General features: G+C 49.4%; 6 protein-coding genes across 6 annotated transcripts; all 6 read right to left on the reverse strand.

Annotated features, from left to right (window-relative positions):
• Positions 1-222: 222 nt before the first annotated feature.
• Positions 223-3,589, reverse strand: ASPWEDRAFT_107083 (uncharacterized protein; the record flags this gene model as incomplete). Its single annotated transcript, XM_040827857.1, has 5 exons — positions 223-561; positions 616-935; positions 986-1,668; positions 2,542-2,906; positions 2,966-3,589. The coding sequence occupies 5 exons, from the start codon at positions 3,587-3,589 to the stop codon at positions 223-225; spliced, it is 2,331 nt and encodes a 776-aa protein (XP_040691187.1).
• A 1,313-nt stretch (positions 3,590-4,902) lies between these two features.
• ASPWEDRAFT_170983 (uncharacterized protein) lies at positions 4,903-6,007 on the reverse strand (the record flags this gene model as incomplete). Its single annotated transcript, XM_040830706.1, has 2 exons — positions 4,903-5,575; positions 5,628-6,007. 2 exons carry the CDS (start codon positions 6,005-6,007, stop codon positions 4,903-4,905), a joined length of 1,053 nt encoding a protein of 350 aa, XP_040691188.1.
• Positions 6,008-6,632: 625 nt separating this feature from the next.
• ASPWEDRAFT_26889 (2,3-butanediol dehydrogenase) lies at positions 6,633-7,959 on the reverse strand (the record flags this gene model as incomplete). The annotated part of the gene is made up of 5 exons (XM_040832915.1): positions 6,633-7,249; positions 7,308-7,394; positions 7,453-7,701; positions 7,777-7,810; positions 7,876-7,959. The coding sequence occupies 5 exons, from the start codon at positions 7,957-7,959 to the stop codon at positions 6,633-6,635; spliced, it is 1,071 nt and encodes a 356-aa protein (XP_040691189.1).
• Positions 7,960-8,502: 543 nt separating this feature from the next.
• ASPWEDRAFT_170985 (putative cofactor for methionyl- and glutamyl-tRNA synthetases) lies at positions 8,503-9,831 on the reverse strand (the record flags this gene model as incomplete). Its single annotated transcript, XM_040830707.1, has 1 exon — positions 8,503-9,831. One exon carries the CDS (start codon positions 9,829-9,831, stop codon positions 8,503-8,505), a length of 1,329 nt encoding a protein of 442 aa, XP_040691190.1.
• A 612-nt stretch (positions 9,832-10,443) lies between these two features.
• ASPWEDRAFT_106749 (pepsin-like aspartic protease) lies at positions 10,444-11,851 on the reverse strand (the record flags this gene model as incomplete). The annotated part of the gene is made up of 3 exons (XM_040827837.1): positions 10,444-10,571; positions 10,638-11,401; positions 11,454-11,851. 3 exons carry the CDS (start codon positions 11,849-11,851, stop codon positions 10,444-10,446), a joined length of 1,290 nt encoding a protein of 429 aa, XP_040691191.1.
• Positions 11,852-12,818: 967 nt separating this feature from the next.
• On the reverse strand, positions 12,819-14,438 carry nbp35 (Fe-S cluster-binding ATPase). Its single transcript, XM_040829643.1, has 2 exons — positions 14,190-14,438; positions 12,819-14,132 (listed from the first exon to the last, which is right to left on the reverse strand). Exons 1-2 carry the CDS (start codon positions 14,266-14,268, stop codon positions 13,186-13,188), a joined length of 1,026 nt encoding a protein of 341 aa, XP_040691192.1. The 5' UTR covers positions 14,269-14,438; the 3' UTR covers positions 12,819-13,185.
• Positions 14,439-14,521: the final 83 nt, after the last annotated feature.

Genomic DNA, 14,521 nt, shown 5'->3' on the forward strand with positions numbered 1-14,521 from the left:
AAATCTAAACCCTGTGTTGTTCTATAAGCAATCAAAAATAATCAAACAGCGACACCAAATGTGGAAGGATCTTGCTCTGTCTGGTCAGTACCTGTCATGTAGGTTATACAAGTCGAGTATGATCCAGCCAGCTGGAGACCTCAAGAACAGATTCAATCCATGGCTTCACAGCAAATGTCGAGCACATCAACCAGAAAGAAAGAAAAGACCCAAATAGCGTTATTAAACACCTGGAGCAGCTGCCACACTTTCTTTCGCGGGGGTGGCTGCAGGGCCTTCTTCGGAGCCTTTGAGGCCATCTTTAGCCAAAGACTCCTTTTTCTCCTCCTCCATGGAATACTTCACGACGGCGTCGTCAACCTCCCATTCTGATTTAGAGTCTTTGAACAGAGTATCGACCCGCTCGGCCCGTTCGGCCTGTTCCTTTTCTTCTTTCTCGCGGGCCAATCGCTCTTGTTCCATCTCTTCCATGTGTCGGAGATCATCCACACTCGGTTCGTAAAGATGCCAGATGGTGTAGTGGGGAAGTCCAATGACGGAAAATCCCATTCTTCTAGCCATCTAAACCACTTGTTAGCAAGGGAATCACACCGAATGGAGGTGGTTCAGTCTTACCTTTCCAAATCCTTCTGTTTCAGCGTGTTTCTCAAAGCTGAACGCTGGGAAATGAACACCTGCGCGGAATACCCTTGCTTTGGCGAGAATACTGACACCTCCAACACCATCAAGCTCCATTTCCATATCGGGATCGCCATATGGGTCACGGAGATAAGCAAGGTGAGGCCTCCATGTGGCATATTCGGCATATCCCTCCACAATGACCGCATCTTCGTCCAATGTCTCGGCAAGGGCCAATGCCGTCTCCGATTCTTGCCAGGAGTTCAAATCATACGGTTGTTCCCCACCTAACCAGTCCGGAAGAGGTCGCCAAACATCTAAAACCAATTAGAGGCGAAGCGAAAGCATAGGCATATCAGTTACTCACTTGGTACAACGACATCCTTGTCGTGTCTCATGAGGTCTTCGAGAATGGTAAATGGGGCAGTCTCAACGTCTGCATCTCTCCAGTAAACCCAACTGTGCGCCGGCCGAAGCGTGGCACTCAACAGCCAATTCCGTGCCTGAGCCATCAACTTTCTCCGTCCAGCCTGGGCAGCAAAACCATGCCGACTCTCCACATCCTGTGTCACCTTTTGTCCAAAATCCTTCTGAATGACCGAAATCTCTCCGAACGACATTGTGTGATCGGGGTCGGTCTGAAGCTCCTCGAGCATGCGCGTTAACATGCCCATCGTGTCATCCTTGGAATCCGATACCAGAAACGCCAAGTCTATAAGGTGGTGAGGGTATGTGAGGTTCCGAAGATGCGAAAAGAACATGGGAAGATGTGAGGAGGCATCTCTGAGAGGGGTACACATGAGCACCCGTTCCTCGCGCTCCCACCCTTTTGCTGACCCTTGAACCTGGGATAAATCATAATGTCGAACGGTTTCGAGCGAAAGGTCGTCGGAGGAAGAAAGGAGGCCCAGCGATAACGTGGGAAGGATTGCGGCTCGCCAGGACGGAAAGATCAGAACAAGCAACAGTAAAGAAATTCCTCCGATCAAAAATAACCGTTGTAAGAGCTGTCTTCGACGTCGTAAAGCAGGTTGTGAGCGCGGTTGGAACCTAGCATAGGCACATTGTTAGCGATGTGATGAATTCCCAGCAGTTCGGATGGGCCGCGAGCAGGGATCCGCAACTCTGCAACGCTGGGTGGGTTATGACGGCTGGATTAACGCTTACCGGTTAGGGGAGATGGAAAAAGTACTCTGTCCGCGAGGGTAGGCTGAGTAGCCATTCACGAAGGCGTGATGCCTATTCATCTCCACGGAGTCGCCAGCATGTGAAGCAGGAAGAGACAGTGGGAAGTCCCAGGAAACTCAGGATCCCCCCGATCTGGAGAAGTGGCCACAGGCTCACCGAATTCCACCCGAAATGCGCTGAGGGGAGAAACTAGAACGAAGGGCGGAGAAACCGAGAAACAGGGGCAAACGCAAAGAAGTAAAGAAGTAAAGAAAGACTCAGGCAACGAAGATTAAAAAAAGAATAAAAGCCAAAAAGCCAACGGTAGAATCGAATGATAAAATTAACGGCGTCTCTAGGCGTAAAGCCACAAGGTTAACAGGTGGTCTTCAGGGTTCGGCCAGACACTGAAGATTTGCCTCTAGGCCCAAAGCGCTGAGCCGCCCCGAATTCGTCATCTCCGTTTGCAGGCATGCAACCATGTGTGAAGGAAGACTTCGATCTAGCAAATTGCAGATCTGTATATATATTGTTCGACAGATTGTTGATAGTTTCACAACATGCAACTAAAACAGTGGGCTAATTACAGGGGTGTTTGAGAGGAAGGTCGCAGAACTCCGACTCCATGCTGAAGATATCTAAATGCCGACTCCAACGCCATGATGATAATTAAACAGAGAAACAGAAATTAAAAGGCCCGCTTATTGAGTACGGTCCAGGTCAACGTTCCATCGTGAAACCCGTGATTCGGGCGACCCCATCCCCTTGACTCCTACCTCGACCTGTCGCATCATCTTCTGCAGCAGGGCTTCCATCTGAGGCGGATCTCGCAGCGTTGAGATGACGGATCCGGCTTCGTACTCGTTATCCAAGATATAATATCTTTCTCTTCCCCAATTCTCCACCGTTTCATTCTGGAATGCGACCTTTGCTATCACTTTGGCGGGAACCTTGGTTTTGTTGATGGCACTCTTGGAGAACATGCGCAAAACGGGTCGGAGGCCAGATCGGGTCTGTTGTGCCATTCGTACGGATAAGGGAGCCGTCGTGGTTGTCAAATGACTCTCCCCGGTCATCCCTCCGGGATCAAGTGTGTATATGTTGAGGGAAATGCTGCCAGTCTATGCATTGTGAAAGTGTTAGAAGGTGAACTAACCCACAGCCAACTATTCGAACTCACCCGGACCAGACTCCTTCGCAGAGCATACATGGCAGCAGACATCAGCAACTTGCTGCTCCCAAACCGCATGTTTCCCTCCTTTGCACTCAACGGCGTCCCTGAGGCCAATCCGGGATTCCGATCGAAGTAATCCAGAGAACCACTCGACATGGCAGAACATCCAATGTTGATCACTCTCGTACCCCCGTTCGCCGTTCCGTCGCCTGCCCGGAAGGCCTCAAGTAAACTGACGGTCAAAAGGAAGGGTGCGAGGCAGTTGGTCTGGTAAACAGGGTCATACCCATCCGGGGTCACGTCGTCGCTCACGTACGAAGCCATGGCGGCGGAGTTGATCAACACCGTCACGGGCGGGATATCCTTGCATCGCACTCTATCGACCGTATTCTGAGAGAAGCTGACGACCGAGTTGAAGCTACTCAGATCGACCCTGACCACCTCGATAGACCGTGGCCCGATCAGCCGTATCCGTTCCGTCACATCCTTCACACTATCGGATCGAATGTCCCGTGTAGCTAGCAGTATGTGTGCAAACGGTTGTGTTTTGGCGATAGCGACGGCGATTTCAGACCCGAGTGACCCATTTCCTCCGGTTATTATGACTGTTCCGACGAGTGGAGTTCCCATTTGAAAGGTCGGGTTGCGAAGTAAGTCAGGTCAGAAAGAGCACGATAGATTACATTTGAGATCTCTCGATCGATCGTCGGTGACAGATCAGGAACGCTGCTTCTCATCCAGCGAGAAGGGCAACAGAGATGAAGATCTCTGCTGTAGAAAAATCTACGACCCGACAGTCCAAGCCGATCTGTAAACTACCTGGTCTGAAGCGCCAGGGCTAAGAAGCCTAGGACTCACTAGTAGTTGGTTAGCAGACAGACCGAAAATGAGGATTTTTGTCGACAAACCGACGATTCAAACGGTGGGGAATTGGCGGTCCACTTGGAGCAAAAAATAGAAAATAGTCCATTTAGCTTGAGAATTTGACATGGCAGTGAAAAGGAGGATGAGATTTTAGACAAAATAATCAAATTCGCCATTATCCTCGTCATTGTTGTCTCTCAGCTCAGCCACTGGGGTGAGACAATTGTGCCTCAGCATTTCAAATCGCTGCAATGTGTTGGTTGTCGTAATAATGCAGCTATAGTAGTATTGCATCGTAGTAATACTTACTGAACCCCGATGACCTGGAGATAGGAAGTATCGCCTACCTTTCATGGTATTCTTTTTAATAACCACTCCATCTATCAAAATTCCTCTAGAGCCGGCCTTTACATATGTGGGTCTGAAATATATGGAGGTCTGTAGTTCTATACTGAATGAGCAAAACACCACATAAAGCACGTGGCGCCACTAAATAATCCCTGCCTTAAATAGTTACCAAATATATCAACCATGCAAACACGTATCCATGCATCTCGTGTTTTTTCTTGGAAATATCTATGAAATCATTGCTTATTCACCGATGTTCGCCCGTGTTCGGTTGACTCGGGCATAGGTAGTTGGGCTCCTGTGTATCAATGTTGAAGAAAAGCGTACCTAGGCTCTAGTCCCTCAGGCAAAAGAGCCGAATGGCCTCATATAGGTCCGGGAGCCTCGTTTGGGGGTCATATCTGCTGCGCACGGAAACATCTAAAGGTGTTATATACCTATTCGATTTCCTACGTCTGTCAACGCTAAGCCAGGTGGTAGTTGGCCGAGTTTATGGAGAAAATCACCTATTTAACGACTTATCTTCGTTAAAATAGCTATGCTATATAAAATCGATGACTTTATTAGCTCGCAATGCAGCCGAGGGAGCATGTTATCCCTCGTCATTAAGAGCGGTGCTGAACATGATAGACTCCTATCTACCAATATCAATCAAAATCTTGACATACTTATCTTTTTCATTAACCAACGCCTTGAACCCCTTTTCCTCGACATCTTCCATCCGAATCTTACTAGTAATCATCGGTCAGGAGGGGCCGGAAGGGAAGTGGAGGAATAGGGCTCCTCTCCAACTGGGGGAGGACATTGTTGGAGGTCACATGCGCAACGAAAGAGATAGAAGGATCATCTCCCGGGAGCATAATCCAGATTTCCACCGGAACGGTCACCAGAAGCACTTCGGAGTGGAAAACCGACTCGATTTTGACGTCCGCCGAGACGAGGTCGGATGGGATGTTGTTTGTTAACCATTGAGTCCACTGTTGGAGATCCGACTCTCGAATCTGGTCACGGATTCTGATGCTCAGCAACACGCGGTGCTCGACACGCAGTTGTCTTCTCGTGATAACTCGGTTCAGACCCAAGCGCGCAAGTGTTATACTACTTGCCCCGTTCTTGGGGATGTAGACCGGGGGCGCACTGGCCTGATTTTGCCGTGCGTTTCGAAACATTCTCGCGTGAATCCCAGCCAAAGTTTCCGCGTCTCCGTTTAGGTCTTGGAGAACGTCGATGAGGTCTTGGGTGAAAGAAAAGATTGTCTCTGGTCCATCCTCCATGGCGATGGGCCCTGCCGAGCAACAACCAAAGAGGTAGCATACATCACCCAAAAATCCCTCTGGTCCAGCGCGAAGGGTGTTCCAATCAACCCTAGGACCGTTTAGGTCTCCATGGGCATTCACCGTTCCTCTATACCTGGGTTAGCATGATAAAAACAATATATAGGAGTGAGTCAACTCACCCAAGGTACCATCTATCCAAAGTTGCTCCAGCGGCATGCCCGGTGTACACGTAAATTCGCAGTGTGCCCTGACCAGAGTGTGTATTTGACCAGTTTGAGAGTTTCAGGGACAGTTTGCCTGCACACTCTGCTGTGGGGATCACGAAGCTCTCTACGTCGTATTGGTACTTGTCGTGGAGAATCTGGAGAAGTTGGGCTTCCAGGCGATCCACCCCCATCTGATCATTCGCCCATCGAAGGGCAAGCACCGATACTTTCTCGTATCGGGTTTCGGATGGGAGTGTCGAGTTCAAGGCTGCTTTAAGGCGTCTGGCAAAGTCTTCCAGACGATGAGGCACTGGGAACTCCTGCCAAGCATGAAATGGTCTAGCCATAGCCATATTGGCGTTGCCGTAGGGGTTAAGTGGTAGCAGCGGGGTGAGGAGCGAAACATAGACAAGACGAGGGGAGATGAAGGCGCTAATGAAGAGGATTAGAGTGAAAAATTCAACAGTGAATGTCTACAGTCATGTTGGTATAATGATATCATACTTTACTATAAGCAGAAACTACCAACAAAGAGATATAACTTGAAAACGAGCCTTTATTATTTACCTCAATAAAGAATAACTAGAAAGTAGCTTTCTATTAGCCTATAGTGAATTGCTATTCTCAAATTTTATTCTTATTCCGCTCCAGTGACTGTATATAGAATTAATGTTTCCCATTTTATAATATTGTTGTATTAATAGTTTTAGAAGAGGACTATTCAGACTTTTTTGCCAGGCGCTGCAAGTGAAATGGACGCTTATACATCTCAGACTACGAGCCCGAATAGATTCTCTGGAGGCGACAGAAAGAGCCACATAGCCTTATATAAACCCAAAGCCTACAGATGATGAAGAGAAGGCTCATATCTGAAGGAGTTGCTAAGAGTATGTAGTGCTTTATCAGTACAACTATGTTATATACACTTATGGCTTCATTTGCTCCCCATACAGCTGAAGGAGCAAGCACGCTGAAATCCTATTTACCAGCAATGTCAATCAAAATCTTGACATGCTTATCCTTTTCATTGATCAACGCTTTGAACCCCTTTTCCTCGACATCTTCCATCCGAATCTTACTAGTAATCATCGGTCTTGGATCGAGCTTACCCGACAAAATGGCTTCAATAACAGCCTCGAATTCCCCATAGTCATGAATAGCTGCCCCGATGACATGCTTCTCATACAATACCACCTCAAACGCATCAATAACCGGTTTTACCTCCCACAGCGACACAATCGTCACCGTCCCTCGTACGCAAATACCAGCTATGGCGGCATCAATGCCCGCCTGCACACCGGAACACTCAAAGGCGATATCCGCGCCTGCATCGTCTGTCATTTCACATACTTTATCCACGATGTTGTCGGTAATCGGGTCAAAAACGTGAGTGGCACCGAGTGTTTTGGCAAAGGCGCGACGCTGTGCTGAGACTTCGCTGACGATTATCGTTGGGATGCCTTGGGATTTGAGGACTTGGACGATTGCTAGGCCGATGGGACCACCTCCGGTGATTAGGGCTGTGGTGGTGGTGATGTTTTGGATTGGGGTACGTTTAACTGCGTGCCAGGCGACGGTGAGGGGCTCGACGAGGGCTGATGATTGTTTCAGTCTCTGCTTTATGTCGTCTAGGTGGATGACAAGTTTACTCACCACCAATATCGAGAGGAAATGAATCCGGTAATGGGATGGTATTTCTCTCTTGAACGACCACAAAATCCGACATACCACCCGCATTACCTGCATATAACCATCAGCAAGTCGTTCTCAGTCAAGCACAGGCGATAGAAAAGCTTACTACTATATCCAATAAATCCAAGATTCCGACAACTATTCATCCTTCCCACCCGACAAGACGGACACGTCTCATCGTACAGATTCGGTTTGACGACTACTCGATCTCCAACCTTCACCCGCGTCACGGATGCGCCTATGTCCTCGACTACTCCACTGAATTCATGACCGAGCGTGACAGGAAGCATGGCGCCTGTTATGGGGTGGGGAGTGACCGGGATAGTCGTTGGACCGATGAGGTATTCGTGGAGGTCTAGTAAGACATTGATTGATGTCAGGGGTTCTTCTTTCTTTCGAATACAATATCAGATAGTGAGGATATACGTACCACTACCACAGATCCCAGCAAAGGCAGGTTTGATCTTGTACGAGGTTTAGTGATACAAGAGAGCAAGTAAGTGAAATGAGCGCGTAAGCATAACTGTACCTTGACTTGACCATTACCACAAACAGGCTCCTCGATCTGGTCTACACGGATATCGCCGCGTCCGTGGAAACGAACTGCTCTCATGATGCTTTTACTGGATTGAAGAATAGACAGAAAATGGAGATCATGAAAAGGCACGTCCCCTTATATAGCATCACATCACTAATTCATGGGGTTTTCCCGTCGCGGAGAAGGCAATGCGGAATAGGCCCGTTGTACAGACAGGTTTGATGTCCCGAATCGATCGTTACGCAGTCAGAATCCAGACGATCAGTGCTAATAGAGCAGGCTCGAAAGCAGTCAGCAATAGCAGCCAACTTCCCCGCTGCTGTCGATGTGGGTTTGCGGGGCTGCTCAACTGGGGCAGGAAGCGTCATATTGGCATCCAATAGCATCGAACGTGATAGAGCCAGAGGAATAACCGGATGTTTTGCTTCAAGAAGGCTTTTGAAAACGAATATGTAGTTATAATTATGGCTTGGCTTCATTTCATAGCGATGATGGACCGGACAAGAACAAGAAAATCATTTAATTCTCGTTTGAAACGTTATGCTGCTGAAAATTATGCACTCTCTCTAACTGAAATTCGAATAAAACAAACAGGTATTTTCCCTTATATGCATGATTTTACCGGACAGCAGCTCCCTTCAAGCTCTTCACTGTGCAGATACCACCAGACTGGGTCAGCAGCTTGCCAAGGGCGGGCTTGCCCTCCTGGCCCTGCACGGCAGGAACGGCACTGCTCTCGAATGCAACCTCGAGGTTCTCGGTGGTGGTGAAACCGGGCTGGAAAGTTTCCCAGACCTTCTTCTTGGGGTTCAGCACCTTCTCGGGCTCACCCTCGCTCCAGCCGTCAAAAGTGATGCGCTGACCGGCAGGGGCGTCGGCAGGAGGGCTGACCAGCTCGACGGGACCGGCGTGCGAGTCCTCACCCTCGGCAACACGAGGAGAGGCAGCCAAAACCATGGCACAGGACTTGATACCGCGCATGGTGACAGGCTTGAGGTTGCACACGGCAACGATCTTTCTGTCCTGCATCTCCTCCAACGGGACTAGACCGTTCAATCCAGAGCACACAGTGCGAACAGTCTTGCCAGTGGCCTCATCCAACGAGGTGTTCTCGGAGCCAGGAGCATCACCGCAGTCAATAGTCGAGACGAAGAGAGAGTCGGCGTTGGGGTGGTTGATGGCGCGAAGGATGTGGCCGACACGGAGATCGATGATGGACGGGGACGGAGGAGCGGCCGGCGCAGGAGCAGGCTTGGGCTGCTTCTCTTTCTTCTCCTTCTTTTCCTTCTTGGGCTTGCCGCCAGCAGGGGCCTCTCCAGCCTCTCCACCCTTGGCCTTCTCGGGCTTGCCCTGTCCCACGACCAGCGGCTTGCCAGTGGAAGCAGCAGCGTCGGGATTCTGAGCAGCAGCCTTCTCCTTCTTCTTGCGCTCCTTCTCCTCCTTGGGGTCGACGGGCTTGGGGACGAATCGCACATCATTCACGTCAATAGCGATCTTCTCCTCGTCGGGGATCTGCAATGCGAACAATCGGCTGTTCTGCACAAAGTCCACATGACGGACAATGTGGTGGTAGCCCTTCTCGCCAGTGCGCTCCTCGGGAGTCCACTTCTCCACGACAGGAGCCAGGAGAGCATACACGGCGATATCAGCCACTGAGGGCTTTGCACCCAGCAGGGTTGTCCGCACAGCCAAGTGAGTGTTCAGCTGGGTGAGGATGCTCTCAATCACAGTCTTCTCATCCTTGGTGAGGGCGCCCTGCAGGCCGGAGATTGTGCACAGCCATTGCTTGATGTCGGCCTCCTCGGTGACGGAAAAGCTGGTCTGGGGGAAAATCTTGGGCGAGGCGTGGTGGAGGTCGAGCTCAGTGGCATCGGGCGAGACGGCGGCGGGGTAGGATCGGTAGAGGAGGGAGAGAAGGGAGGACTCAGGAGCCGAGTTGATGGCCATGTTGGCGAATGGGCGGACGGAGGGCGAGCAGCAAGAGGGTGAAGTGGTGATGCTGGTGAGCAGATGAAGACGAGGAAGAGGGGCAGCAGAATTATTGGATCCCAGGCGTGGTCTCCAAAGTCGAACGAACCGCGGGGTTACTGCGGCCCGCCAAAGGGTGACGGTTGGACGAAGGGGAGACAACTTGGGCATAAATATCCCTTTATTACAGGATCTTGAAATATTATTTAATAATTTATGGACTATTCTTTCCAGTAAAATGATCTTTCTGATCAAAAACTGCTTTGCTTGATGCTCACAATCTGTCGTCGCGCGCTTCTTACGGGCAGCTTATTCTTTTTTTTTTCTCCCTTTTTTTTTTCTGCCCCTTCCTATTTGGGCTGATTAGGGCTCCACCGATGACTCATCAGACCTATCATTCTGATACCTCAAGAAACATATTTTTATATAGTATTCATGGTTGATTTCATGATTTAGCATAATAATATGGACTGCAGGATGATTTTAATGTTTTGATGTTGACTGGTTGGATGCTGAATGCTACGACTACGTTGTACAAGGATAGAGAATCGATGCAGGAACACTATACTATACTCAGATGGCTGGAGAATACTAAGCAGGAGCGGCAAATCCAAGAGATGGACCCCTCATATCAAAGACAACATATAAGGCTTTCAGGAACACATCGCCAAAGATCTGCATCGAGGTGCCCTGGTTTGTTTGAACACCGCCATAGCATACTATTCACTCATTAGCACATGATACATTATAGAAGAGGAGAAAAGAAGGAAGAGAAGGAAACTTACCAGCTTTGCCAGTCGTCGTGTTGATGCCCACCTCCGAGTAATCAATCAATGCACCTGGAATCGTCGCAAGGTGTGCATCTCCGATGGCAACCGACAGATCAGGCAGGTCAGCGCCGCAGGGATAGATCCAACCACTTGCCGAATCGGCATACACGGAGCCCTCGACCTGTTTGTAGTATGCGTCCACCACCTCCGGGCTGACCAGCATCAGCGAGGTTCCCGTGTCAGCAATGGCAGTGGGTGTCTTTTCGATGTTTTGTAAGTCTCCATTACCAACAGAAAACCGTGCGGATTCAAACTCCCAGTATCCATTAGATGAGTCGACGGTGATATTCACCATATCTCCCTGATATTTGCTATGGTCGATGAAACCAAACTCATACTCGCCAACGCCATTGCTCTTGAGAGACGCCGCAAGAACGGGCTCGTCAAGGTTCTCAGCGAGGTTTTCGAAAAAGGTCTTCTGTCTGTCGGGTTGAACGGTGTTGAGCTTGGAGAATCCCAAACCAACCAGTCCGTTGGACGATGGCTCGTCGATGAAGGAGTCGGATACGGTGGTTGGGATGCCAATGGCTTGTTTCGTGACGGTTGCACCGCCGATATCAACGGTATCCGTGCCCACTTCTCCAGAGGCATATGACGAGTCACCATAGCTGATCTTGAATGTAGCACCCTCCATAGTCTTGAAACTACTGGATTTTGAAGGATCAAACACGGTGTGACCCTTTTTCTCATCGGACGGAAGATTTGAGTTCATCACCCAACTATAAGAGCACTTCTTAGTAACCAGTCAAAGGAGGATAGGGTTAAACATACAAGTCAGCTGAGCCAGTATCAAAGTCCATGACGATCTTTTGGCCTCCGATGGTCACTGGGGAGACGAATTCGGCATCTTCCTGGATGGAGGTGGCACTGACTGCCCCTGTCTGCTCCGGCTCCGGTGCAGACGAAGTCGAAGATGCCGATCCCGATGGGCTTATTTTCTTCACGCTGATGGGCTCAAAGTCCGAGAGGTCAAATCCTATATTCATAGGAACGATGCCGTATTTCTGGTATGCTCTGCGAAGAGCAGTAGGGCCATGCACGGTGTTACTTCGGCGCACCCGGTCAACCTTAAAGGACCTGCCTTTGTGCTGAGTCTGGGGAGCTGTTGGCGCCGAAAGTACATCGTAGCTGAGAAGCAGCACAAGAAAGATAGACTGTAGAAGCTGCATCGCGTTCGAATATTAGCTCTCAAGTGTCTAATGAGTGTTTTATAATCCCACTGTCCCGACAGCTGGGAGTCAAGGATGAAAAGAACTGGCGAACTCTTCCAGAGTGCAAATTATATTGAGAAAGAAAGTAGCAGGGCCCAGTCCTGACTCGAACACCTGTGAAAATGAATAGGATGAAAGGAAAGAGAGAAAGACAAAGCGAACAGCTTTGAATAGGCTGATCAAAGCAGAGCAAAAGAACAATAAGAGGGAGTGAATTAGATGAATATCCGCCAGAAAAGAACACAAGAAAGAAAAAAAAAGAAACAAAGAAAGAAAGCCCTATTCACTACCGGACATCATATAGAAAAAAAACATATGGCCGGATCAAACATTGTCTATCCAAAGGAGACTGGAGTCTCATATCTGGTCCACTCTGGACGAGCTTCCAGGGGCTGCAGAACGAGCCAATCCGTCGAGCAAAAATCAGACAAAAAAAGCCGAGTGGCATACGTAGGCCGACTTCTTCAGTGGAAGGTGATTCTGATTCCATCTGCCTGATACATCGTCAGTCACTGCAGTGGAGCATCTCCTCTCAATAAGTGGTGCTATCCAGATCTCACAGACTGCCATGCAGCGCGTGCAGTCAGCGTGACAGCAGCCGGCGATCACTTGAAACGCCCAGTGCTGGGCATCGGCCAATCACCGCCTGGTTTTGCCCCGATATGCTGAAACAGGGCGCCAAGCAGGAGTTGCAGCGGTTTTGGGAAGATTTGATATTCGTGATTTTCATTATTGGGGTGAAGCGTTGAAGAAATTGAAGGAGAAAAGGAAGGGAAAATTCATTGCCGATGGAGATGGAGATTTGCGTGGTGGATGCGACAAGTTGAGCAACCTTATCTGGATAACTTCAAGACCATCAATAAAGCATCAAACCATCTGCATTCAGCTGTTATTAATAGCCAAGCATAAGAAATTATCAAGGACTGGTCATTCATATAAAGTAACTGTCATCGCTCTACATCTAACATAGTTTAATCAGTTGTGATTGCTTTCCATCTAGAAGAGGAATAGACACCGTACTAGTTGATCTGCTAAGCCCCTATCAAATTGACATGTGGATATGGCTGAGATCGGCGAAGGATGTTGTTTGTTTTGACCAAGAAACCCGGATTTAGAACGGAGAATATCTAGTTTCATCGCAATATTAAATTGAAGTGTGAAATCAGTCGTAAATCATTGGTATCAGGATAGAACTCTATGTCCAAACGCCAGGACCCTTCGAACTGCTGTTCGGATGCAACACGCTATGAAAAAATGAGAGAAACATTAAAAAGCAGAGAGAGAACGCCAGATCACTCAACCATATCGTCAGGAAGGACGGCGTCTGGGTCCTCTCCAACCATCTGGCCGACAGATCGTACAACTTGTTTGATCGCCTTCGAGGCCGGGCTATCGGGGAAGTTGTCCACGAAACTTTCGCCATAGTCACAAGCCATTCCAACTCGTGGGTCAAGAGGCACTGCGCCCAAAAAGGGAATGCCCATCTTCTTTGCGAGGCGCTTCCCGCCGCCCGTGGTGGCTCGGAAGATCTGAGACTCTTGGGTACACTTTGGACACACAAACCCAGACATGTTCTCCACCAAGCCGAGGACTCGAATGCCCGCCTTGCGGCAGAAGTCGATCTCCTTTCTGACATCTAGCAGAGACACCTCTTGGGGGGTGGTGACAACCACTGCACCGTCAACACCGGACTCCTTGAGGAGCGAGTTGACCGAGAGATGCTCATCAGATGTTCCCGGGGGAGTGTCAACGATCAGATAGTCCAGCTCACCCCAGTCCACGTCCTTGAGGAATTGTTTAATGAGACCGTTCTTCTTCGGACCTCTCCAAATTACCGCATCGTCCCGATTGGGCAACATGAACTGCACACTCATCGCACCCAGATTGTCTGTCACCCACACCGGGCTCCAGCCTGCATTGCTCACGTGGATTGTTTCGGCTTCCACACCCATCATCTTAGGGATCGACGGCCCACAGATATCGGTATCCATTATCCCTACGGTCGAATCGGGGTTCGCAGCGAATGCGTGTGCAAGGAGGGAGGAAAATGTCGATTTGCCCACACCACCTTTACCGGAGAGGACGAGGATCTTGTGTCGGATTTGGGAGAGACGCTCTGTGATGATGGAGATATCGGGATCTGGGCCTTTGGGCGCAGAGGCGCAGATGGATTGGTTCGGACAACCGGCGCACGCATCACCTTGACCGGCCCTTTCTGACTCGGGGCCAGGGCAGTGTTCTTGAATATGATGTGTTAGCAACAACCATGATTTAAAACCTGGACGATAAAGCATACCAGGTTCAGGCGCCACCAGATTTGGTGCCATTTTGGATGGGGCTGCGATAGCCGTTGGCTCCTCGAGCGACGGTGCCATCAGGTAGGTTTTAAATTCTGAAGAAATCACCTGTCCAACACCTCAATACCTGTATCTCAGAGAAAGATGAGATGCTTCCTGTGGTGGTGAAAAATAAAACTGATGGAGAAAAGTGGCGGATCAGTCATAGCGGAAATCGATGCTTGATAATACAGGATGACAAACGATCGGTGGCGATTGGCGGGGGAGCGTCGCGTGTTGCGGTTTCGGAGTGCCCCGCGATAAGATTCTGTTGTCGCGATGTTTTCTTTTT

This window comes from Aspergillus wentii, assembly GCF_001890725.1.
Source record: "Aspergillus wentii DTO 134E9 unplaced genomic scaffold ASPWEscaffold_3, whole genome shotgun sequence".
In the NCBI taxonomy this organism is placed as follows: Eukaryota; Fungi; Ascomycota; class Eurotiomycetes; order Eurotiales; family Aspergillaceae; genus Aspergillus; species Aspergillus wentii.

Excerpts from the sequence above, each read along its gene's own strand:
- nbp35 (XM_040829643.1), bottom strand. The coding sequence starts at position 14,268 with ATGGCACCGTCGCTCGAGGAGCCAACGGCTATCGCAGCCCCATCCAAA. Across the intron at positions 14,133-14,189 it reads TCTGGTGGCGCCTGAACCTG|AACACTGCCCTGGCCCCGAG; the intron begins GTATGCTTTATC and ends ATCATATTCAAG.